We start from the raw sequence: 27,398 nt of genomic DNA on the forward strand, positions 1-27,398 counted from the left end.
GAGGACGACGGTTCAATCCCGCGTCCGGCCATCCTGATTTAGGTTTTCCGTGATTTCCCTAAATCACTCCAGGCAAATGCCGGGATGGTTCCTCTGAAAGGGCACGGCCGACTTCCCTCCCCATCCTTCCCTAATCCGATGAGACCGATAACCACGCTGTCTGGTCTCCTTCCCCAAAACAACCAACCAACCAACCACTAGGACGTGATAGTGACAGCAAAGAAGAAGAAAAGGGGGAATGACTGTGCGCCAAGTTTTGCAGCTGCTGTGCAAGGAATTGATACTGTCAGGATCTACTTTGCCTCTTTGAGCATAAATGAATTAATTCTAACAAACGTGTACCAGCTGGGATGACAGTGTCTGTCTAAACATACTTGAATAGCAATTCTGGATCACTAATTCCACAATCATAGACAAAGCCCCAATTTAAGGAAAATCCCTGCTTAAGGAAAGAAGTATTTGGGACCCCAGAGATTCGTTGAAAAGGAGCTATACTGTAACTGTTTTTTAAAACATTAATCTAAAACAAAATATGGTAAATGTAACCAAACCACGTACATACTGTCTGTGCAAAAATTCATTCATGGAATAACAGAAATTGTCATGCAGAAATAATTTCCATTTCTTTATAAAAGGAAATTTCTGGGAGACCTTCATTAATATACAAGGAGAGTGGTTCAATAAACTGCACAATACAGTTCATGATCACTTTTTCTAAATATTGAAATTGTCTCACATTGTAATGCAGAAGTTTGTAATTTGGTTCAAATGTGGCTATGACAGTCCTTTGTATTGACGCAACTCATGCGAAAGAAAGCCCAGAACTCAGAAGTTCAAGTGAGTTGTAAGGTGGGTTAACGATGACAAATTTGCACCAAACTGTACCACCATTCTGACAAATGCCACAAAGGATGTGTCACACAATGGGAAGGTCATCGCACATCTCTTACCCACATTTCACCCCTTCTTTTGACGACACAGTGATGGGTGACAAAACCGTGATGGCCACTGTTGAAATTGTGCAGTTTTCTTGTGGGTAACCAAGGAGAACAATTCAATGCACTGCTGCTCAGAATTGAGGTGAAAAAAAGGCCTCAGGCCATGGCCTAAAGGGATCAGTGAGACTGCTCCTTTCTTCTGGGCATTGATTCCACCCATTTTGTGGTCATAAACGACAGTTTGTGGCACAATGAGTGACAGGGTGACATTCTTGACAACCTGTGATGCTGCTGGCACTCCCTGGATGATTCATCCTGTCTCTAAGGACATTGTGGGCCAGCAACCCCATTGAAAATAATGGCACTCTTTTGGAGTGTAATGTAACCACAATATTGTTGCTCTGGTATACAGGGTGGAACCACTAGGGGCAGTTTAAAACCATTCAATGGAATCTGAATGTGATCTGAAGCAGCGAAGGATGCTTATGCTTTTCCCGCCCTCCTGTTCTGCATCCTCCATGCCATGATCATGTGTGTGTGTTTGTGTGTGAGGAGGGGGCACTGACACACATTGAATAAATCAGTAAAGGACCTCTCTAAGATCCTCCCAGTCAGCAACAACCTAGGTGTCCCCTGCACACTTTTGTTGAGCATTTTAAAAATGTACAGAGACACAGAGACAAACCTGTGACAGAATCCTAGGCATCTGCAGGTAGACAACCCCATTACACCCCTCTGATTCTACTTGTCCACTAGCAAAGGCTAGAGTAGCAGCATAGCCTGCTTGCAGGCACCTAAAATCTGACATGGGATTGTCTCTGTATAGATACATTTTTAATGTACTTAAGAGAGTGCGCAGATGCCTGTGAGGGTGATATCAAACTGGGCAGTCTTAGAGGGATTGTTTGCTGTTTTATCCATGCATGTCTCAATGTCACCCCTTCCCCCCTCATGATCACACCCACAGAACGGCACAAAACGAAAGGCTTGAAAAGCATAAGCACCCTTTGCTGCTTCAGATCATATCCACATTTCATAGAATTGTTTTGAACTGCCCCCAGTGGTGCTACCCTACATCAGAGCAAAAATTGTGGTCTCACTACATTCCAAAAGAGTAAAGTCCTGTTCAGTGGGGTTTCTGGCCCATGATGACCTTAGAGAAGGGTTGAATCATGTAGGAAGTCACAGGTTTTCAAGGAAGTCATACTACTGCAAACTGTCATTTTGGACCACAAAATAGGTGGCAATCAATGCCCAAAGGGAAGGGACAGTCTCACTGCCGCAATTATGCTACCTCCTGTGGTCTTTTCATATCAGTTCTGAGCAGCGGTGTGCCTGAATTGTTCTCCAGGGTTACACATACGAAAACCACATGATTTCAACAGTGGGCATCATGTTTCTGATGCCCACTACAGCGACATCAAATGAAGGGTTGAAATAGGAGTAAGGGGGAAGTGATGTGCTTCTCATCATGTGACACATCCTTGATGGCATTTGTCAGAATTGTGGTAAAATTTGGTCCCACCATAAAATAATGAACCAGTTTTACAACTCACCTTGCTGTTTGAAGCATTGTCGAACCCAAGGGTGACATCACAGGATGGCACACGATTCCATCAATACAGTGGATGGTTGTAGCCACCTTTGAACCAAATTACAAACTACTGCATCACAATGGGAGACAGTTTCAGGGTTTGAAAAAGTGACCCTTTAACTGTTTTGTGGAGTGTTTTTTTACCCTCTCATACTTTGCTCCTCTCTGTGCTAGAGTAAGTTTGCATTGTGGATAGTCAAGCCTATTTAGTTTCTGTTGTTATGAGTGTTGTAGCATTCTTTTTCAAGTTGTGCCTAATTCTTTGCAACAACTTTATGAATGAGTAATTGTATAGTGTGGCTGTTATTAGTATGCCTAATTTTTTGAAAAGTTGCATACATAATTTTTGAGGATGTGCCCCAGAGGTTAACCTTACAGCACATTTCTGTGCAATGAACACATTGTTTCTTGGTGTGGAAATGCTGTAGAAAAGTATTTCATATGATATCAATGGATGAAAATATGCAAAGTTAACTAATTTTCTGCTGCTTTCATCACCATAATCAAGAACTGCATGTAGAGCAAATGTTGCTGAACTCAAGTACTTGAGAAAATCTGCAATATGTGATTACCAACTAAATTCTGATCAGTATGCACACCACGAATTTTAAAGAATTGATTTTACATACTTCATTTGCAACGTACTTTGTTGTCCTTGCTGATGATACATCTCACCTGTTACAAAACTGAACAATCTTTGTTTTTTTTTTTTCTAAGTTAAGTGATAGACTTTTACAAAGAATCAACCAATAATACTTTTGAATATGTTATTTATGGCTCCTTTTGATACTGTAGCTATGTAAACATCAGCAACAAAGAGTGCTATTTCTACTTTATCAGTGTAGGATAGTCATTTACATATAGCAAGAACAGTAATGGTCTCAGAATTGAGACCAATGACCTCGCTGTTTGGTCTCTTCCTCCAAACAATCCAATCCAATCTCAGAATTGAACCCTTTGTAACACTAGTAATAATTTATACCCACTCAGAAGAAAATTCATCATGATCTTGTAACATGACCCTCTGACTCCTCTCATTTAAATACGAATTGAACCTCTTAATCTTGGTATCTTGCAAGCTATAAACTATAAATTTCTAAAAGAAAAAAAGTTGTAATTTGCACTGTAAATTCCTTAGCTAAACAAAAATCCCTGTAATTCAAATCTTGTCATGCAGGTATTTTAATGCACAGTCGGTGAAATGGTAGGTGACATGATCAGTGGAATAACCTTTCTGGAATCCAGACCTTATATTTGAAGGTATGCTCAGCCATTCTGAAATACATTATCTTTACCAAAACTTTTGAGAACATTATTAGTGAAAGGGTTGGATAGTTATTAATATCTATCCTACTACCATATCTTTTTTAAAGAGGTTATTAATAATTATATATTTTAATTTGGGAAGAGTCTTGGCTGAAACAGTGAATTAAATGTATGGCTAAGTACAGTAACTATATGGGAAGAACATGCTTTCAATATTTTACTTGCAGTTTATCAATCCCACGAGAATTTTTACTTTTAAGAGAGTTAATTATTCACATAATTTTCCTGGAAGTGTTAGGGTTCTCTTGAATTGATCAAATACTTAAGATACTGATTGTCACAAATACTGCAATGCTTTTCATTTTTGAGTGGACTTTGAGTTTCTCAGTTACAGTTAGAGAGTGACAGTTAAAGAAATTTACTCTGTGTTTGATATAATTGGCCCTTTTTTGCCCCAGTATTCAGTGACGTAGTGTCAATGCTTTCTAGTAGTTTGTGGTTGTGATCTTAAGAAATTTGGTTTTGCAAATCAATGTGTGAAAAACAGCAGGGATTTTTTTCTGTTCTTTGTAGCTTGTAGTTTAGCACCAGAGTCACATAGTTTTAATGTAGTGACATAACCAACCAGACTCGTATTTCCTTGTCAGGTTCAAGTCTCTGTTCATTAACTGCCAGAAGAATAGGTCTTTCGCTTGTATGCCAGCGTGCAGCAAACTTGTGGTGGCATGCTCATTGCTCTCTAATAGCCTCTGTTTGTAGTATTTTTAATGAGTTGGGCCATGAAAATCTTTTGCCTACAAGATAGAGGGGTTCATTTTCATCTTTTTTTGTACATACTGTCTTCATTCGAATTTCAGCAGTAAGATGAATAGGGAGTGTGCATGCCATGTCCAGACACAGTAGGTCATAGCTGCTGTTTGCAAACAGATGAAGGCACTGTTGGCTGTGGTCAGTCATCTGCAGGCTGCTTTCTTGGGTTGTAGCAGCAGCTGAGAAATTGGTGCATTAAATAGAACTCCTCATGTGTCACTTGTAGCAGCCACAGACTCTGCTGCTTAGGCATCTTTCAACAACCCTTTGTGGGGTAGCTGTACCAATGTACTGTACATTTAGCAGCACACACACAGAGTGAATGGCAGATTGCAACATGTTTGCAGGTGCACTTGCTATGTCTGCCAGGAGGCCTCATCCGAGATTTGGGGGAGGACTTGCCTACAGCTGTCGAGTATGCAGGGTGTAGTCATCTACAAGTTGTGGCTTATGTTGGCACCACTGATGTCTGTTGCTTGGGTTCTGAGGCCATCCTCCAGTTCTACAGGTGACTGGCAGAAATGGTGAAGAGCAGTGGCCTTGCTAGCAGGGTGCAAACAGAGCTTACAGTTTGCAGTATTGTACCTGGAAATGACAGGGGGCCTTTGGTTTGGAGTTGAATGAAGGGTTTCAACCAGAGTCTCCATTAGTTGTTTAACAGTCTTGGCTGCTGATTTCTGGACCTGTGTTTTGGGGTGAAGGATCGTAGGACTCCCTCTTATAGGTCAGGGGTGTACTACACGAAGGAAGCTACTACTTGGATAGTGCAGTACTTGTGGAGTGCTCGTGTGTTTTTTTTAGGCTAAGCAAAATTTTGAGATCATCTGATGAATGCTCACCTGTCGACAAGCAGAGTGACATTAGATTTTGTACAAAATAAAGGTGCTTCGAATGCCAAAATTTTAACACCAAATTTCTTAATCCCTCATATCCAAGCTCCTAAATTTACTGTGCTCGTGGGAAGCTGTTGTGTTTGCTTGTATGCAGAATAGAAAGCTGGATGAAACTCAAAGTAAAAAGCTCTGACTATATTTAATGAGGCATAGAATGTATATCAAAAATATGTCAGAAGTCAGAGGAGGGGGAGTGTTCATTGCAGTCGACAAAATGGTGTGTCTATTGAGGTATGTTGTGTTTATTGAGGTTGAAACTGAGACTGGCTGTGAAGGGTGCAAGTAAGCAGCCTAGGTGAATTCAGTGTAATTGTTGGATTTTTTTTACTGTCCACCCACTTGGGTCGTTATAGTTTTAGAATTGTTTAAAGAAAGCCTATGCTCAGTAGTATTGAAGTACACCAATTGTGCAGTATTAGTTGAGGGCAACTTTAATCTGCTAAGTATAGACTGGGGTGTCTTTGGTTTCTTGAAGGTGGTATGAACAGCAGTCTTGTGCACTGCTTCTAAATACATTTTCCATAAACTGTCTTGTGAGCAGCTAGTTCGACAACCCACACTTGATGGATATGTTTTAGACTTTGTAGCTACAAACAGGCCTGATCTTATCAGCAGTGACAGTATAGAGACAGGGATTAGTGATCATGATGTCACCACAATGATGATGGTTACTGAAGTTCCTAAATCCCTCAAGAAGGTTAGGAGAGTTTTTATTTTGGAAATAACAGATAAGCCATTGTCAGCATCAGACTTAGACAATGAATGGGCATCATTTACTCCAAATATCATGAAGATACAAGAATCATGGACAAAGTTCAAACTTATTGTTATATCACGTCCTGAAAAATAGTGTGCTAAGTAAGTGAATTAAATATGGAAAAGGCTCATCATCGTGTAATAACAAAATTCGGAAAAAATGCTTAGGAAGCAGAAATTATTGCAATCTCAGTTCAAAACAGTATGCAGAAATATTTACAGGAAAAAGTTAGTAGAAATTCATGCATCTGTAAAAAGATTGATGCTTGAAGCACACAGTACCTTTCACCGTCATATGTTAGTGAGTGTACTTGGTGAAAACACAAGAAAATTCTATTACTACACAAAATCATTGAGCCTGTTGGTGGCTCCTATCCACTCACTCATCGATCAGTCCAGTGTGGCAGTAGAATATAACAAAAGGAAAGCTGAAGTTTTAAATTTCGCATTTAAAGAGCCATTCATGCAGTAGGATTATACAGGCATACCATCATCTGACCACTACAAAGACAGTATGGAGGACGTAGGAATAGGCATCCCTGGAGTTGAGAAGCAATAGAAAAATTAGAAAACCAATAAGTCACCAAGTCAGGATGGAATCCCACTTTGATTTTACAAGCAGTACTCTTTGGCATTGGCCTCTTACTAAGCTTGCATTTGTCATGAATTTCTTGTGCTGCACAAAGTCTCAAACAGCTAGAAAAATGCAGAGATGATTCCTGTATATAAGAAGGGAAAAGATTGGACCCATGAAATTACAAACCAATATCATTAACATTGGTTTGCTGCAAAATTTCTAATAATCTTGTAAGTTATATTAGAACTTCTTTACACAAATCAGTATGGCTTTAGAAAGCACTGCTTGTACAAAGCTTGGCTTGTCCTCTTTTCTTGCATGGTGTCTTGCAAACTGTGGATGAAGGCTAACGTGCAAATTCCATATTCCTAGATTTCCAGAAAGTGTTTGACACAGAGCTCCACTGCAGACCTTTTAATGAAGGCCCAAGCCTATGGAATAGCTCCTTACATATGCAAAACTTGGTATGTAATAGAACTCAGTATTTTGTCTGGGATGGTGAGTATTCATCAGAGCCCAGGACATCATCAGGACTGTCACAGGGAAATGTGATACACCCACTTGTTCACTATACACATAAATGAGCTGACAGATAGGGTGAATAGCATACTGCAACTGTTCCCTGATGGTGCTGTAGTGTATGGAAAATTGTTGTCACTGTGTGGCTGTTGAAGTATGCAGGATAACAGACAGAATTTCTAATTGGCTTGATGAATGGCAGCTTGGTTTAAATTGTAGAAAAATGTAAATTAAAGTATATGAGTAGGATTAAAAACCCTATAATGTCCAAATACGTCATTGGTCAATGCTTCACACTGTCACAATGATTAAACATCGAGGTGTTAATGACACAACGAAAATGGAATGGAGTGAGCATATAAGGTTGGTTGCAGGGAAAGTAAAAGGCAGACTTTGGCTTATTGGGAGAATTTTAGTAAAGTGTAGCTTGTCTGTAAAGGAAATTGCCTATAGAACACTAGGGTGATCCATTCTCAAGTACTGCTTCAGTGTTTGGGATCACCACTGGTTAGGATTAAAGGAAGATATTGAAGCTATTTAGAGGCACGTTACTTGATTTGTTGCCTGCAGTTTTGATCAACCTGTAAGTATTATGGAGATTCTTCGTAAACTCAAATGGGAATGCCTGGATGGAAGATGACTTTCTTGTTATGAAACATTGTTGGAAAATTCAGAAAATGAGCATTTGCAGTTGACTGTGGTTCTACTGCCACCATTGTACATTTTGTAGGTCCATGTATACAAGGTAAGAGAAATCATGGCTTATATGGAAGGATATAGACTGTCATTTTTCCCTCAATTTGCAAGTGGAACAGGAAAGCCGAGTAGCAGTGGTACAAGATACTCACTGCCAGACGATGTATGGTGGCTTACGGCATATGTGTGTAGATGTAGATCTCTTTATTATCTTTAATTTCTAGATGATCTTGTTCCTTGGTAGACTCTCCTAAGCTCTGATGTGACATGCAAGCTTTCTGATTTTTTAGAACTCTTCTCAATAATACCTCATATAATAAGGAAGCAATTGCACATTTGTGCATTTTATGACTGTGTTAGTCAGTCCTCTCTTTCTGCTAGATGGTACTTTAATGCTGCCTGTTATCCACTATTTCTGTAATACACCACTACTAATGTCATATTTGATAGTTGTTGTAGGGAAACTGCTGTTAAAGACAGAGATAAATTTTCTTAGAAATGCATTAAATTTACAATTCACATCCTTGGTATCATACGTCTCAATCCATCTCATGATTTGCAGATTTGTTCTAAAGGTGTCTGTTGTGAGCTTTTTGGCTATTCTAGTGGTTTTCCTAGTTAACACCCAATTTGCATGCATCATGTTGTCTGTTATGGCTAGTTGGGCATCATGGCCTGGTAACTCATTTAAAACTTGGTTGACATGTACTTCATTGACTATGGCCTCACATACAAAAGTTTTGTCTTTTCTGATGGGATAGTTTACAACTGAGATTAACTGCAAGTGTTAAGAAAAACTACCTTATCCTGTTTTGCTCATACTGCTTTAAAAAATTAATATTGAAATCATCACAAATTATTATTTCTGAGAAATTCTGAAAATGTCCCTGTGGGAATCTGGAGAGTGTAACACTTGTGATATTAGCCAGTATGTTTTCACATGCACAAACTTCCATGTGGTGTTGTGCACAAAAACTACTTGTGTCTATAGTTTTGATGACAACTCCTCCTGCCGGCCGAAGTGGCCGTGCGGTTAAAGGCGCTGCAGTCTGGAACCGCAAGACCGCTACGGTCGCAGGTTCGAATCCTGCCTCGGGCATGGATGTTTGTGATGTCCTTAGGTTAGTTAGGTTTAAGTAGTTCTAAGTTCTAGGGGACTAATGACCTCAGCAGTTGAGTCCCATAGTGCTCAGAGCCATTTGAACCATTTGAACAACTCCTCCTTTCTCCATATTGCTTCTGCTTTAGAAAGCTACTAATTTATAATCTTCAGAATTTAAATTTCTATTCATTTTTCCAGTTGGTGCTCCGACAGGCAAACTACATCAAATAGATTTTTGCATCCTAGCACAAAAATTTCAAAACTACAAGAGCAAGGCAAAGAAATTTGGTGCATTATTAGGGATGAAAGGAATAAACTCAGTAAAGCAAACTCCTTCATGACAGAGAGACAGATAATATGGAACGCAAATCAGCAGCTAGTAAATTAATTTTCCTACTTCTGGTGGCTCTATTAGATTTGTTTGGACTGTCATTGCCCACTCCACCACCAGACATTAATTTTGTTAAATCACCTCTTAGAAGCATCACAAGAATCATTAGCTAAAAAAAAAAAAAAAAAAAGGGGGGGGCAGTAACTCTACTGGCTATGTTGTATCTCAGCCAAAGTACTAAAATCTTGTGCTGACTCAACAGTGCCAACCAGTCACTGAGTTTAGATGTATTTCCTGGTGAACGAAGTTTGCAGAAGCAACACTCTTTATAAAACAGGAGACAAGCATCTGAATTCTAATTATAGACTCAACTCCTTACTTCCTGGGTTCTCAGAATTCTTTGAGAAGCTTTACTTAACTGTCTTGATGAAAATAATCTTTTAACTACAGGTTACTTTTGCTTTTGTAAGGGCTTCTCTACTGAGCAAGCAAAAAATGGTTTCTAAAACTCAATTCTAGTAGAACTAAACAACAAAAGCTACCCTGTTGGCATTTTTGCAAGCACAAAATTGTACTAGGAACACTGAAATGGTATGTCATTCAAAAATCTTCCCCTTGCACAGAAAGTAAGATTAAATTCAGAGTGGAAAAACATTAAATGTTGTGAGCCACAAAGTTCAGTGGTGACCTGTTCCTGTTATTGGTTTACATAAATTATGTACCACTTACATTGGTGGACTTTTTCTGATGGTGCAAGTACAAGATTGATAAAGAGCCCAAGCATATACATAACAGATACAGGCAGGAGAATAATGGAACAGCCTTACAACTGGGGCACACCGATACCCCCGGGATAACAAGGCCGTCCAGCAGTGTTAGTGACGTCACACTAAGCGGCCCATAGCCGACGCAGCAGTCCACGGACACCTCCGTACAGACGCGCCTGATGCTAACGATCTTCTGTCCGTCATTCAGAAAGGAGCGAACTATGATTCGAACCAAATACCAAATTATATATATTCTTGTAAACAGCATAAAGGTTCATAACGAAATACCGATTACATATACGGGCAGGAATAAGTTTAATCGATTGAGGAACTTTGCCACTATTTTATATTTGTCAGAACACTATTTATCTTTAAAGCTTGCATACAGGTGGTGACAAATGCCAACTGACAGCAGGACTTAACATTTTCAAGCTATTACACTGAAAGTAAATTATCTTAAACACTGTCATACATAGCGAAACCCTCACAACTTTCGTTTACAATAAGGTAACAAGAGTTCGCTTTATCTCATAAAACACATGACTATTGTGAATTTACTCATATGTTCATGGTGACAGCTCTTTTCAAGAATTTTTACAAGTGTATCCCCAGTAATAAAGAATGGAAACGAAAGATAGATATCAAATATTCTCCTTTTAACATAGACATCACTGAACACAAGATTCTGTCTTGCACTGTGATACTAAGGGACTGCTCTTCCCTTTAAGAAAAGCCTGACAATTTGAAGTTCACTCTGCTATTGAAGATACACTTCTTGAAACAATATTAAAAATGTTATGAAAGGTAAGGAAATGAAAAACAACCAAGTGCGTTACATGTAAGAATGTGAGCAAAAGGCTGAGGCTCTCTTTACTTACCATTTTCAATCTCTCTACAGCTTTTCCACATAGAAATCACCAACTGCAAGTCTCATTATTGCTGTCTGTTACTAACAAAGTGCTTTTCTATTTAGAAAGCCTGACAATTTGATGTTCATTCTGGTACTGAAGATAAACACATTTCAGAGGAGTTCTGGAACCTATTCCTGCCCGTATATGTAATCGGTATTTCGTTATGAACCTTTATGCTGTTTACAAGAATATATATAATTTGGTATTTGGTTCGAATCATAGTTCGCTCCTTTCTGAATGACGGACAGAAGATCGTTAGCATCAGGCGCGTCTGTACGGAGGTGTCCGTGGACTGCTGCGTCGGCTATGGGCCGCTTAGTGTGACGTCACTAACACTGCTGGACGGCCTTGTTATCCCGGGGGTGTCGGTCACACCATACCGCCTAACCTTTGATCTTTTATAAACTCAAGAAGTGATTTCAAGCAAGTAAATTTTGCTTACAGGTACCAGAAGTAGAGGTCAATGGGCAGACAATGAATGAGGCTCCACAAGTGAAGTCCCTAGGTACCCAGCTAGATAATAAACTGATGTGTCACCCTCATGTAGATAAATTAACCAAAAACTTCAGTTCTCTGACTGTGTTGACCTGCAGGCAGTATTGCTAGTGTATTTTCACTCAGTGTTGCCCTGTGCCTTTGTATTCTGAGGCAGTGCAAATAAGGTGAAAAAAAGTTTGTATCCTACAGAAGCATGGAATAAGAATGTTTTGTAAAATTAATAATCGAACATGTTGAAGAAGCCTTTTCAGGACCTTAGTGATTTTTACACTTATGTACCAGTACATATACTTCGTAATGGCATTTATGGTTAATAAGAAAAGTGAATTTAAGATGAACCCTTCAATTCATGACCACAACATTAGAAGTAAAAATAATTTTCATACAGGCTGTGCATCACTCTCTAGGATTCAGTATAGAGTTTTACACTGTGATGCAAAAGTCTGCAGCATGTTGCCAGTAGGCATCAGGCAGGAAATTGAAAATTTCTGAATATTCAGAAACAAAGTAAAAAATTACCTCATTAACAGCCCCCTACTATTTATGAGAATATTTGGACTCAATGGCGTAAATACCCTGGAACTCTAGTATTTATGTTAACTATATCTTGATCTTGCTGGTGTACAGACAACTGATGTGTTTAAAGTTACATAAATACAGTGCTAGAAGGATTAGATAAAAACATTATTTTAGGAGTATAAGAGAAGGATCAGTGGATTTTTTCAAAGTACAGATAGCTGTTTTCCTTGTAATACACATACATAAAGTGATGTAGAAGTAATTCTCATAATTATTACCCTGGGTAGATTGGCACTAGTCATAATTTGTTGCTAGTATAGTTTGCAGAAGCAGCCACCAATTGTTAATTCTGACTGATAATTTATAACTCGGCTTGTTCCAAATCCACGCAAACTCTCCTTTACGATGGGATTTGTGGATGGATGGATGGATGAGTGAATGTTTATTAGGTTATCTTAATCTCTTTCAGTATGGCATGACTGGGTGAAGAATTTAACCTTAAAAAGAGCCCCTCTCACACCAGGAATTGAAGGAATTCTGTCATTTACATTTGTGGCTCACCATGTTCCTTCAGCTAACATGTTTCTCCCCTTCCTATTAAGTTGTAGGCCCTGCTTTGTGTATTTCCGTCCCTCTATACCATCTACTGTGGCAGTGAAATGTGAGCACTCTTTGAAGCCTGGAGCAACCCTCTCAGTTCCGTTATGTCTTTGTCTGTACTCTGCAGGCCATTTAACAGTGTATGGCATAGTGTATTCCTGGTACTGCTGTCTTCATCCCCCTTCCCTATTCCATTTGTGAATGGTATGTGGGAAGAATAATTGTTGGCGAACCTCTGCATGATCTCTGATTTCTCTGATTTTCTCATGATCATTTGATGAGATGTGTGAGAGGAAGTAATATGTTGCTCAACTTTTCCCAGAATGTACGCTCTCAGAATTTCCGTAGTAAATCTCTTCGTGATACACGACTCGTCACTTATAGTGTTTACCACTGGGGTTTGCTGAACATCTCCATTGTTGAGCATCTCCGTAACACTCTTGCACCAACTAAATTATTCAGTTAAGAGCTACGTGTTGAGCTCTGCTTACAAGAAAGTCCTGAATCCAGTCACAAATCTGATGTGATAGTCAATAAGTTTGTTTTTGTTCGCTAGGCTCATAAGCTTTTTTAAGCCAAGACTAATCGTGCTGCTGAAGAACCTCAACAGTACCAACATTTGTGTGCAGAGTTACTGCTCCTACTGCGTGCAAATTACTCCTGATGCTATACCTCACATTCCTGGCCAGGCTGTTTACTTGCTCCCCCAATACCAGTGCTGCTTGGTCATCCTCATTCAGATCCGTAGTTAATGCCTTAATGTCCTCTATCACCTGACCGAGACTCACACTTAGCTACACAATACTTGTGATCTGGAACTCTGATCCTAATATTTCCTGCTCTTTTTGCCTACACCTCTCTCTTTCCGTATGTTATTTATTTCCAGTCTAGCTGAAATCTTCTTCAGCTGCTTACTATTTTCATCTGCTGTTGAATCAGGCTTTTCGTCTCCTGTCTCAGATAACTGGTCATGTTTATTATTCGATCTGACACTGAACAAGCTCTGCAAAGTAAATCCTCTTTGCCTTTTACCTGTTACTTTTTCACACATTCCAGTGTCTTTGTCTCCGTTTAACTGCCATAATTCAAATTTCATTGCCTCAGATTCTGCTTCTATTTTTCTCTCTCTGCTGTGAATCCTAGATGTCCATTGTAGATCCTTCTTAGACAGTTTCTTGTCTACTCCACTACATTCACCCTTATGGAACCAGAATTTACAGTTCTCACAGAACATCCCTCACTAACCAATTTGTGGCAGCATCCACATTTATCACCCATGGCAGTATGGATGTTAAGAGGCATTAAGCTGAGGTGACAAAAGTCATCAGATAGCAATACATTTGTACAAATGAGGCTCGTATTGTGTACATAAGATATAAAAGGGCAGTGCTTTGGCAGAGCTGTCATTTATACCAAGGCGATTCATATCAAAAGGATCCAACGTGATTGTGGTAGCGTGATGGGAGTTAACAGACTTTGAATGTGGATTGATAGTTGGAACTAGGCATACAGGACATTCCATTTTGGAAATCATTAGAGAAATCAGTATTCCGAGATCCACAGTGTCAAGAGTGTGCCGAGAATACCAGATTTCAGGCATTACCTCTCACCATGGATAACACAGTGGCCAATGGCCGTCAGCTAATGACCGAGAGAAGCGGCATTTGCATAGGGTTGTCACTGCTTACAGACAAGCAACACCATGTGAAATAACTGCAGAAATAAATGAGGGACGTACAACGAATGTGTCTGTTAGGACAGGGTGGTGAAATTTGGCATTATTGGGCTATGGTAACAGACGACTGGTGCGAGTGCCTTTGCTAACAGCATGACGTCGCCTGCAACACCTCTCCTGGGCTTGTGGCCTTATTGCTTGGACCATAGGCATCAGGAAGACCATGGCCTGGTCAGGTGAGTCCAGATTTCAGTTGGTAGGACCTGGTGGTAGTGTTAAAGTGTGGTGCAGACGCCACAATGCCATGAACCCAGCTTATCAACGAGGCACTGTACAAGCTGGTGGTTGCTCTGTAAAGGTGTGGGCTGTGTTTACCTGAAGTGGACTGGGTCCTCTAGGTCAGCTGAACTGATCATTGAGTGGAAATGGTTATGTTCAGCTACTTGGAGACCATTTTTGCCTATTCATGTTCATGTTCCCAAACAATGATGGAAGTTTTATGGATGACATTGCTCCATGTCACCGGGCTACAATAGTTCATGATTGGTTTGGAAAACATTCTGGACAATGCGGGTGAATGATTTGGCCACCCAGATTGCCTGACGTGAATCCCACTGAACATTTATGGGACATAATTGAGAGGTCAGTTTGTGCACAAAGTCCTGCAGTGGCAATACTTTTGCAATTATGGACTGCCGTAGAGGCAGCATGGCTCAATATTTCTGCAGCGGACTTCCAACGTTTTGTTGAGTCCATGCCGTATCATGTTGCTGCACTAAGCCGGGCGAAAGGAGGTCCGACATGATATTAGGAGAAATCCCATGACTGTTTTCACAGAATTTACAAAAGTTTAATCTGAAGAATGGACGTAGTGTTAACAAAAGCACTTTTCTCAATATTGCACTGATGAGCGGATGACTTGAGGGAAATTGAGGGAAACATTCCACATGGGAAAAATATATCTAAAAACAAAGATGATGTGACTTACCAAACGAAAGCGCTGGCACCTCGATAGACACACAAACATACACACAAAATTCAAGCTTTCGCAACAAACTGTTGCCTCATCAGGAAAGAGGGAAGGAGAGGGAAAGACGAAAGGAAGTGGGTTTTTTCTCCCTTAAAACCCACTTCCTTTCGTCTTTCCCTCTCCTTCCCTCTTTCCTGATGAGGCAACAGTTTGTTGCGAAAGCTTGACTTTTGTGTGTATGTTTGTGTTTGTTTGTGTGTCTATCGACATGCCAGCGCTTTCGTTTGGTAAGTCACATCATCTTTGTTTTTTATATATATATAAAAACAAAGATGATGTTAGTTAAAACACCAGACAGTTTGCACCAAACATTTATCTTCTCATCTGCATTAATCCTCCGACGATTCCTTGTGTAAAGTGAAAATGGCTTGTCTGTTGTAACAACACATGTTCCATAATTACGGTTAGGTATAACTCCAACTGGAAAAGTGCGATAAGAAATAATGTCCCTCTCATTATAGGCTTCCAATCCTTCAAGAGCTTTGTCAGTACCTCTAACAACAGCAATTGTTAACCATGCATTGCCACTAACTACTTCTGTTGTAGTACAAGAAAATTGAATCTTGCAACCAACAAAAGTAATAGGTCGTTGCAGTAACTCCTGTTGACCAGTCTCATTTGGTGTAATTGAAAATGTATCCACTGTCTTGTACACTGGAAGTGTGCTCCTCCTCCTGTATCTTCTACGACGGTACGGCATGGCTGTGTGCTTCGTACGGCTGCCTCGAGTCGATATATATATATATATAAAGATGATGTGACTTACCAAACGAAAGTGCTGGCAGGTTGATAGACACACAAACAAACACAAAATTCAAGCTTTTGCAACCAACGGTTGCTTCATCAGGAAAGAGGGAAGGAGAGGGAAAGGCGAAAGGATGTGGGTTTTAAGGGAGAGGGTAAGGAGTCATTCCAATCCCGGGAGCGGAAAGACTTACCTTAGGGGGAAAAAAGGACAGGTATACACTCGCACACACACACATATCCATCTGCACATACACAGACACAAGCAGACATTTGTAAAGGCAAGATCATTTGCCTTTACAAATGTCTGCTTGTGTGTGTGTGTGTGTGTGTGTGTGTGTGTGTGTGTGTGTGTGTGTGTGTGTGTGTGTGTGTGTGTGTGTGTGTGTGTGTGTGTGCGCGCGCGCGCGCGCGCGCGCGCGCGCGCGCGCGCGCGCGCGCGCGCGCGCGTATACCTGTCCCTTTTTTCCCCCTAAGGTAAGTCTTTCCGCTCCCGGGATTGGAATGACTCCTTACGCTCTCCCTTAAAACCCACATCCTTTCGCCTTACCCTCGCCTTCCCTCTTTCCTGATGAAGCAACCGTTGGTTGCAAAAGCTTGAATTTTGTGTGTATGTTTGTGTTTGTTTGTGTGTCTATCAACCTGCCAGCACTTTCGTTTGGTAAGTCACATCATCTTTGTTTTTAGATATATTTTTCCCACGTGGAATGTTTCCCTCTATTATATATATAAAACTATCAGGCAATTTCCCAAGAATAAATTGTAACTGGTTACAAATTAATCATAACAGCTATGCAAATTCATATTTCTTGTTTCCAAACATTCATTGTAATGAATTTACCCCAACACATGTGACCAGTCAGGTATAAATTAATACATTGTTTCCTACTATTGACAAAATTAGTACAGCTAAATCTTCAATATGATAACTAGAGCACAGAACTTGTGCTGGTAATTTTTTGGAGGATGGGCTGGAGGTGTAAGTTTTGTTTGGGTACTGATTTTTCTTGCTGCAATATGAGTAATGAAAGCTGATTGTGTTCTTTCCAGTAATATAAAGTACACTTGATGTTCTGTGGGCAATCGGTATGGTTGCAAATGAACACACTTCATACACTGTGATTGCAGTGTAGACAGTTTTATTGTTCCAAGATGACCGGTTTCAACAGTCTTGTACTGCCATCAACTGATATTATAGAACTTGTTATAAAATTGCCATGTTGATTTCATGTAGTGTAACATGACAATTTTATAGCAAGTTGCTTAAGATTAGATTATGGCAGCCTATGACTGTTAAAACCAGTTAGATCAGAATGATGAAAATGTCTTCACTGTGATCATGGTGTACGAAGTGTGTTCGTTTCTTTCCAGTAATGATAAAATGATGAAAAAGATTGTATTTATTAACTTTATTTCCACAGCTCAGCAATTTTTGTGTGATTGTGCCAATTTCAAGATTTTGTTTTCCTTTTTCAGATGTGTGGATTTATGCTGTAGTTTGAGATAGAGGCATCCGGGAAGTACTGAATCAAATATCTTAATTTTCAACTCTTCGTATATTTTAAAGAAATGCGAAATTCCAGAGAAAATTTGCAACATGTGAGGACGAGTGTTCAGAACTCAAGAACATTGCAACCTCAAGATCAGTTTTCACTGTGTTCTACATATGACAGTTGTGAACCAACAATGACAGTGTCAACCAGTGCTTCACATCCATCAGGTTCTCATATTCCAAATTCTAGTGGCCATTATTATTACCGTGGTGGGACACAGCCTTCTCCAGTTTTTAATTCTGTTATATCAAACCAAAGCCAGAATTTGTATAATGGCATGTTTGCTCCACAAACAAACTTTTCGAATCAAAGTGCTTTTGGATTCAACAGTTATGGAATTGTTGATCCTCCACCATGGGTATTTGAAAGTAGAGTTTCTTCATCTGGTGGTTCACAGACTGAAGCAACAAATAAAAACATATACAGTGAAAAGAGTATTAGTTGCCACTCACAAGGTGTATCTCATACATGTTGTGCAACTCGTGTCCTTGAAAACACTGGGCTTTGCTCACCTCTTCCTGCTGATCCATTCAAAATGCTGACGAAGGACTTACTAAGCTGCTCTTCAAAAAATATTACAAGTGTTGACACACATTCATGGTTTTGTAGCCCAGGTTTGGGAACTCCTTTAGGCCAGCAAACTCATAATGAACATAACAGCTTAAAATGCACTGAACAGTTTCCTTCGTGCTCATTGCCCCAAGTCAGTGCTACCTCACATGAACATTCAGATTTGAAAGGATCTGTCAGCAGTCATTTAGCTGGCAATTATTTTAATTCTATGAATCAGACCTCATCAAATAAGCACTCTCCATGCACATCAGAAGCTAGTAGACTAAATTCTGAGGTAATTAAAGAGCAGACTGGAAAGTACTACAACTTACAAAAAGTGCACCAACATAGTGTAAATGCTTCAGAGAACCTGCTACAGAAATCAAATTTGGAAGAACAACCATCCATCTTCAGCACTCCTTTGGAAGATGTACTGTGCTCAAATGTGCCATTTTCAATTCATTTTAATAATGAAGTCAGTCAGAACAAAACTAGCTCTTCTTTAATACCAATCAAAGATCATTCTCACGGTAATAACACTTTCGAAGATATTAGCAAGACATTTTCTACATCACATGATCAGATTTCATTGGTACAACAATCATATCAAAATCAGAGATACAGTACAGAACCTCCCATTCAGTGTGACGCAATAAATGCTTGTTTATCATCAGAGACAAAAATTGGAGGAGAATGTCCTGCCAACAGCACTTTGGGCAGTAGCAGTTGCTGTCAACTGCAAGAGGCGTTAAATGCATTTGGTTCTCATCACGTTGCACAGAGGCATAATACAACCTGCTTTCACAGTTGTCCATTGGATGTGTGTCTAAATGCAACTGCAACCCAAAGTGAAGAAGTAGATGATGACGATAAAGAAAACAGCAACCAGGGATCATCTTCAGCTGGTGGAGAAAGTGACATAATTGTTGAAGAGACTGGTGGTGAGGAAGAAGTTCCTGAGGGCGAAGTTACTGTTAATGAAGTGAGTATGATATTCATTGTAGTCAGACAACATACAAAACATAAGACTGTTTTCTTTATTTGATTGTACACGAAGACATCCTGCTTCCTTATAAAGCCATTTTTCCTTTAGTTGTACAGTCTATGGCCAGCAGTAGTATTATCTTCCCATATATTTTTATAATTTTGTCCCTGTCCAACCAAATGTATTGAGGGTCCCACTGTGGCTTTCACTGACCAAACCATGTCCAAAGTCATTTTTCTGTTAGTTGTACAGTATATGGCCAGCAGTAGTATTATGTTTCACATATTTTTATAATTTTGTCCCTGTCCAACCAAATGTATTGAGGGTCCCCTGTGGCTTTCACTGACCAAACCATATCCAGAAACAGATCTCTCATACCTTGTCTACACAGTCACTTAACCTCTGCCCCCAACCCATATACCGACTGACCAGCTGCAATGGAGTGCCCCTTCATGGTTAAGTACCACCAAGGGTTTCAACTACCTTTTGTCATGCTGGGAGATGAGAAATATTCTCCCCTTTCTTCCCACAGTGAAATCCTGCTGTCCATCCAGTCTACACAATATCCTTTTCTGTCTCTATTCCACCCCTGCCCTAGCCGTTTGCCACCATGGTTCATATCTTTGTAAAAGACCTACACACAAAATCTGTCCCATACATCCGGTCACTGCCGCATACTCCAGCCCTGTCCCAGGCATTTCATACCCCATCAAAGGTATTTCTGAAAGCAGCAGTGTGGTACTTATCTGCACTGTGTAGCATCTTATGTGGATGTGATTACTAACAAGCTGTCTGTCTGCATGAATGACCATGGTTAAACTGTGTCCAAGATGCAGCTGTACCACCCATTTGCTGAGTATGCGGCATGACATGATGCACTTTCATTCAGCTTCTGTTTCTCAACCCATATCATCTGGATTTTTCCAACCAATAGCAGCTTTTCCGAATTGCGCAAGTGGGAACTTTCGTTATAATATATTTTTTGTTCCAGTAACCCCACTAGCCTCAACCTTCACTAGTCCTTGTCCTCCATCTGCCCCCACTTCAGCTTCACACGCACTCACTGTAGCCCCCACCCTTTGTGTATAGTCCCTTCATCTTCTCTGCTTCTCTCCTCTCTCCCAACACAAATTCCCAATGCTGGACCGAGCAGTCCACAATTCTGGCCCTTCCATGTCCCTGCACACTCCCACTGCTACCTCATGATCCCCATTCCCCACCTCATGCCTCTTCTGCAACCCCAATACTCACACTAGCCAAGTTCACTGTTCATGCAGTCTACATCTGATAAGCACTTTGCTGACAGATTAATATTATTCGATAGTCTAATTTTAAATGTGCCTGTCTGCCACCCATTGCTTCATCTATCCTAATTTTCATTTTTTTATTTACAGCAATAGATATTTCTACATTATTTGGGACAGTCAGAAAATAACGACCCCTATTTTTTGTCTTAATTACTTTAATTAAAATTTAGTTGGGATCTTTTTGATTTTTGGGCAAAATTGATTATGTACAAGTTTTTGGGTTTGCAGCTGAGTTTCTAAATGTGCATAGAAAATGACAGCTTGATTGAAAACCAAAAACATGTAAATGAAAACTAGGATAAATTTAAAATATGGTAATGTGCTGATAGGTTCAAGGTTATACCTATCAGTTTGTATTTCCAGTGAAGTATTCCCTACATCCTTCCACAATAAAACTTGTAAAAATTTGTGCAAGTCCTACTGTTGAATTAAGTAGAGTAAAACCGAAGTATGTGTGGTACATACATATTAATAGTGGGCAGCACTTGGTCAACGAAACATTCATTACATATATTATCAAACTAAACTTAAAAATTAGCTGATCTATATATATATATATATATATATATATATATATATATATATATATATATATATATATATATATATATATATATATATATATGACACAGCCCTGACTGCACAGGACACCATTCCATTCTAGACTGTTGCCACTTCTTTTCTGGCTATATATATATATATATATATATATATATATATATATATATATATATATATACTGATGAGGCAACAGTTTGTTGCGAAAGCTTGAATTTTGTGTGTATGTTTGTGTTTGTTTGTGTGTCTATCGACCTGCCAGCGCTTTTGTTCGGTAAGTCACCTCATCTTTGTTTTTATATATAATTTTTCCCACGTGGAATGTTTCCTTCCATTATATATATATATATATATATATATATATATATATATATATATATAGATGTGCTTTGCTATTCCTACTCTTTGCGCATAATGCATGCATCCCCTACACGGAAAACATATAAAAGTGAAAACCATAAAATATGTCAAAGTCATAAGAGTTGTAATGGTTGTACATTATAAATGAATATTGAGATGTTAAAGTGGTAAAAGTATATTAAAGCAAAGTAAGATCTTTCTGATGGACCCTGCACTGTGCTATCCGGCCATTGTCTTCTTTCCTGATCATCCACTCCACTATCTATCTCATAGCCAGAAAAGAAGTGGCAACAGTCTAGAATGGAATGGTGTCCTGTGCAGTCAGGGCTGTGTCATCTCCTCTGTGCTTAAAGCCAGTGGTGCAAACACCAAGCAATGCGAAGTACACTACCATCAGCTACAGCTGTCAGAAATATGTCATAGCCAGATGGTGCCTGGTTTCCTTCTATTGTAACTTTGATAATATTTTATGAATTTTACATTTGAAGGTTTGTCATACAGCAGATGTTCACATCTAATGCAAAAAGCAATGAAAGCAAAGCACACTTGAGTGTACCTATACAATTCCATGGTTTTTTGTTATTGAGTTTGTTCTGATCACATATGTAATGAACATTTTGTTCAACAGTAATAGGCTAGTAATAAGCATGAACCAAATATATTTCAGTGTTACTTTAGTTAACTTACAAGTAAAACTCACATTTTTTGTACAGGTTGTAGGATATGTTAATAAAGGCCTTTCTCTTTTTCTTATTGTAGTATCTGAAGATTGCCAATAAAGGCTAAAATCTGTTATGATTGTGTCAGAAATAAAAGTAAGTTCACAATAAAAAGTCTCCTTATTTCTCATCAGCCACTGGCAAATGACATCTTTCACTATCTTATCATTCTGAAGATGATACAACCTTCAGTGCCCTGAAGAAATGAAAATTTGGTGATTGTTCTACTGCTTGTTGTGTATAATTAATGTGTAGCAGGTCCTTCAGAGCTTCTCAAAACTGGTGATATTGTCCTGCAAGTTTACTGTGCTGTATTGATCTAGAAATGCCCAATAATTATCTCCTGTCCTTCATGAACAATAGAAACAATGCTATTTCTCACTACTGGTTTCGAATTCAGCATATTGCTTCATTATTTCAAGAGAGAGGAAATAAGGGGCACAGCTTTCTGGCTGCCATTGGTATAGTGAATGTGAGTTACGCCATTCAATAGATTGTTTCACGGTATTCTGCTCAAATAAATGAATTGTGTCTCATCACTTGTGACAGTGTTCAGTAGAAATTTTGGTGTGTTTGTGGCTATCTGACCTGCGTTCACAAATAGTGATTGTTTCTCTGTTCAATTTTGTATGATATCATGGTCATCACCAAACGGCACTCGCAACCATTAAAGCATCCTCATTAACATTCTGCTAGTATTTGTGACTTTGAGTTAGCTTAAAATCTTTACCAGCAAGGAAATCTGTTACAAAAATAGTTGTATAAGTTCAAACAAGGGAAAATATGGACTGGAATAACAATGTGAATTAGGATAAATTTCTTCGTACTACATAGAGGAGGTGTTGAGTGGCAGACAAGCACTTGGAGATGACAGTGGCCATAAGTGTGTGACTTGGGCATTTATGAATTTTGTGTGCATTTATTTCTTCATCTGCTGAGGGACTTTGTCTGAAAGCGGATGTTATCCAGCAGTCTACTCTTTTAAATGTGACTGTTGTCTGCTCAGTGCCTCCTCTATTGGCAAGCAGCAGTCTGACCTAAATCATATTGTTTTGTTTTGTAAGTTCATTATTGTGGACCTTCATCCAATAGTAGCACTTGCAACCTATGTCCTCAATTATCTGCTAGGTATATTCCAATCTCTGTCTTCCTCTACAGTTTTTGCCCTCTAAAGCTCCCTCTAGTACCATGAAAATCATCCCCTGATGTCTTAACAGATATCCTATCATCCTGTCCCTTCACCCTGTCAGTGTTTTCCACATATTCCTTTCCTCTCTGATTCTGTGCAGAACATCCTCATTCCTTACCTTATCAGTCCACCTAATTTTCAACATTTGTCTGTAGCATCACATCTCAAATGCTCCAATTCTCTTCTGTTCCAGTTTTCCCACAGTCCTTGTTTCACTACCACACAGTGCTGTTCTCCAAGCATAAACTTCCACCTTGGTTATTTTGCTGCCTAGGTAGTAGAGTTCCTCAGCTTCATCCGCCTCATGACGATCAATCCTGATGTTATGTTTCTCCACGTTCTCGTTTCTGTTACTTTTCATCACTTCTGCCTTTCTTCGATTTACTCTCAATCCATATTCCGTACTCTTAGACTGTTCATTCCATTCAGCAGATCATGTAATTCTTCTTCACTTTCACTCACGGTAGCAATTTAATCAGCAAAACTTGTCATTGATATCTCTTCACCTTGAATTTTAATTCCACTTCTGAACCTTTCTTTTATTTCCATCATTTCTTCTCCAGTGTACAGATTGAACAGTAGGAGCAAAGTACTGCATTCCTGTCTTACACGCTTTTTAATCTGAGCACTTTGTTCTTGGTCATCCACTCTTATTATTTCCTCTTGGCTCTTGTACATGCTGTATATTACCTGCCTCCCCTTTAGCTTATTCCTATTTTCCTCAGAATTTTGAACATCTTGCGCTGTTTTACATTGTCGAACACTTTTTCCAGATCGACAAATCCTATGAGTGTGTCTTGATTTTTCTTTAGTCTTGCTTCCATTATCAACTGTGGTGGCCACTTGTTGACTGGCGACCCTGCACCGAGCTGTCCTTTCTGTAGCCAACCATTAACAGTCAGACGTTTCCTGATCCTCTGCCCCTATTTTAGCCACTTATGTCTCAGGGTCAGGCTGCCGCCCGCTTTTCCTGTCATGATGTGCGAGCTGTGGCTCGCGTTTTAAGTTTTTTTAAAAGCAGTAATATGACATAAGAGATTTGATTTCTACCTGGTGACTTCGGTGTCTTGTCGCCGTCTTTTAGATATTCTTCCGTAACGTCTTGACGTTTTAGATTTGTTTTTTCTTCCTTTCTGTATTGGACCTCGAAACGGTTTTTTCCCCTTGCAGTCCCAGCATTCTATGAGGCGCTTATGACCTTAGATGATTTGCGCCCTAAAACCCCACAAAAAAAAAAAAGGTCCTTAAGTTTCTTTTCCATTCTTCTGTGTATCATTCTTGTCATCAGTGTTGATGCATGAGCTGTTAAGCTGATTGTGTGTTAATTCTCACACCTGTCAGCTCTTGCAGTCTTCGGAATTCTGTGGTTGCTATTTGTGTGAAAGTCAGATGGTATGTCGCCAGACTCGTACGTTCTACACACCAATGTGAATAGTCATTTTGTTGCCACTTCCCCAAATGATTTTAGAAATTCTGATGGAATGTTGTCTATCCCCTCTGCCTTATTTGATCTTAAGTCCTCCAAAGCTCTCTTAGATTCTGATTTTAATACTGGATCCCCTATCTCTTCTAAATTGATTCTTGTTTCTTCTCGTCGCATCAGACAAATCTTCACCCTCATTGAGACCTTCAGTGTACTCGTTCCTCTGTGTTTAACAGTGGCATTCCTGTTGCACTCTTAATGTTACCACCCTTGCTTTTAGTTTCACCAAAGCTTATTTTGACTTTCCTATATGCTGAGTCAGTCCCTCTGACAATCATTTCTTTTTCAATTTCTTCACATTTTACTGCAGCCATTTTATCTTAGCTTCCCCTGCACTTCCTATTTATTTCATTCCTCAGTGACTTGTATTTCTGTATTCCTAAATTTCCCTGAACATTTTTGTACTTCCTTCTTTCCTCGGTCAACTGAAGTATTTCTTCTGTACCCATGGTTTCTTCGCAGTTACCTTCTTTGTACCTATGTTTTTCTTTCCAACTTCTGTGATTGCCATTTTTAGAGATGTCCATTCCTCTTCAACTGTACTGTTTACTGAGTTATTCCTTATTGCTGTATCTATAGGCTTAGAGAACTGCAAGCGTATTTCATTATTTCTTAGTACTTCTGTATCCCACTACTTTGCATATAGATTTATCCTGACTAATCTCTTAAACTTCAGCCTACTCTTCAACATTACTAAGTTGTGATCTGAGTCTATATCTGCTCTTGGGTATGCCTTACAATCCAGCATCTGATTTCAGAATCTCTGTCCGACTATGGTGCAATCTAATTGAAATCTACCCATATCACACGGTCTTTGCCAAGTATACCTCCTTCGCTTGTGATTCTTGAACAGAGTATTTGCTATTACTAGCTCAAATTTATTACAGATCTCAGTTAGTATTTCTCCTCTCTCATTCCTTGTCCCAAGCCCATATTCTCCTGTAACCTTTTCTTCTACTCCTCCTCCTACAACTGAATTTTAGTCCCCTGAGTCTATTAGATTTTCATCTCCCTTTACATACAGTATTACCCTTTTAGTGTCTTCATATACTTTCTCTATTTCTTCATCTTCAGCTTGCGACGTCGGCATGTTTACCTGAACTGTCATGTCAGTGTTGATTTGCTGTCGATTCTGATAAGAACAACCCTATCACTGAACTGTTCACAGTAACACACTCTCTGCCCCACTTTTCTATTCAGGACGAATCCTACTCCTGTTATATAATTTTCTGCTGCTGTTGATATTACCCTGTACTCATCTGACCACAAATCCTTGTCTTCTTTCCATTTCACTTCAATGATGCCTACTATATCTAGACTGAGCCTTTCAATTTCCCTTTTCAGACTTTATAGCTTCCCTGCCTTGTTCAAACTTCTGACATCCATGGCCTGACTCATAGAACATTATCCTTTCATTGGTTATTCAGTCTTTTTCTCAAGGTCACCTCCCCCTTGGCAGTCCCCTCCTGAAGATCTGAATGGGGGACTATTCAGGAATCTTTTGCCAATGGAAAGATCATTATGGCACTTTTTCAATTACAGGCCACATGTTCTGTGGATACACATTATGTGTCTTTAATCCAGTGGTTTCCATTGCTGTTCATCATTGCTGATTCTTCCACCTATAGGGACAGTTTCCTACCTCAAGCACTAGAGAGTGCCCTGAACCTCTGCCTGCTCCTCTGCTCTCTTTGACAAAGCAGTCGACAGAATGAGGGTCGCTTCTTATGTCGGAAGTCTTCGGCCACCAGTGCCCCTCCAAATTTCAGGTTTCTATCCTTGGCAGTTTGGGCTGAGTGACGATGAGTCAATGAATCAGTCTGGCCCTATTTCATCCCATTAGGAGTTGAATTTCCGAAACCACTGAAATACGTATAATTTTTGTTTGTAACTGAGAAGTCAAATACCATTTTTTTTTTATTTCCGACCGAGAAAACAAATACCAATTTTCATAGGTCTAGTTTCAAAATTGTGTTAATAGCAACAAATTTTCAAAAAACCTTTCATCCCTTATTTCACCTTGTTCAGGGTGCAATTTCGAAAAATGCCTTAGCAAGTGATGCCTACAGTGTAACATCAACACCTTTTCAAAATTTCAAGTTTCTGTCCATAGTGGTTTGGGCTGGGCTAGGCTATGATGAGTCAGTCAGTCTGGACATTACCTTTTATTTGTGCAGATTTCATTTTTCTCTGTGCAATCAGTTTTATAGATAATATGCACAAATCATTTTAAAAGACATGTATTTATATGTATCAATGTGATTTCTCCTGGTTCGGTGGCAGGAGGAACAAGACTTTTGGTCAGGTGATTACAGGGTTATAAATACAAAATCAAATAGGGGTAATGCAGGAGTAGGTTTAATAATGAATAAAAAAATAGGAGTGCGGGTTAGCTACTACAAACAGCATACTGAATGCATTATTGTGGCCAAGATAGACACAAAGCCCATGCCTACTACAGTAGTA

At 39.4% G+C, this 27,398-nt stretch overlaps 1 protein-coding gene across 1 annotated transcript in view; it reads left to right on the forward strand.

Moving 5' to 3' along the window:
- LOC126482971 (protein suppressor of hairy wing-like) overlaps positions 1–27,398 on the forward strand; it is a 53,685-nt gene that overhangs the window by 13,476 nt on the left and 12,811 nt on the right. Inside the window, exon 2 of the mRNA XM_050106579.1 lies at positions 17,703–19,313. Within this exon, the coding sequence (XP_049962536.1) occupies positions 17,796–19,313 (1,518 nt within the window). The 5' untranslated portion in view covers positions 17,703–17,795. The remainder of the gene's footprint in view (positions 1–17,702; positions 19,314–27,398) is intronic.

Source organism: Schistocerca serialis, chromosome 1 (assembly GCF_023864345.2).
Source record: "Schistocerca serialis cubense isolate TAMUIC-IGC-003099 chromosome 1, iqSchSeri2.2, whole genome shotgun sequence".
Taxonomy (NCBI): domain Eukaryota; kingdom Metazoa; phylum Arthropoda; class Insecta; order Orthoptera; family Acrididae; genus Schistocerca; species Schistocerca serialis.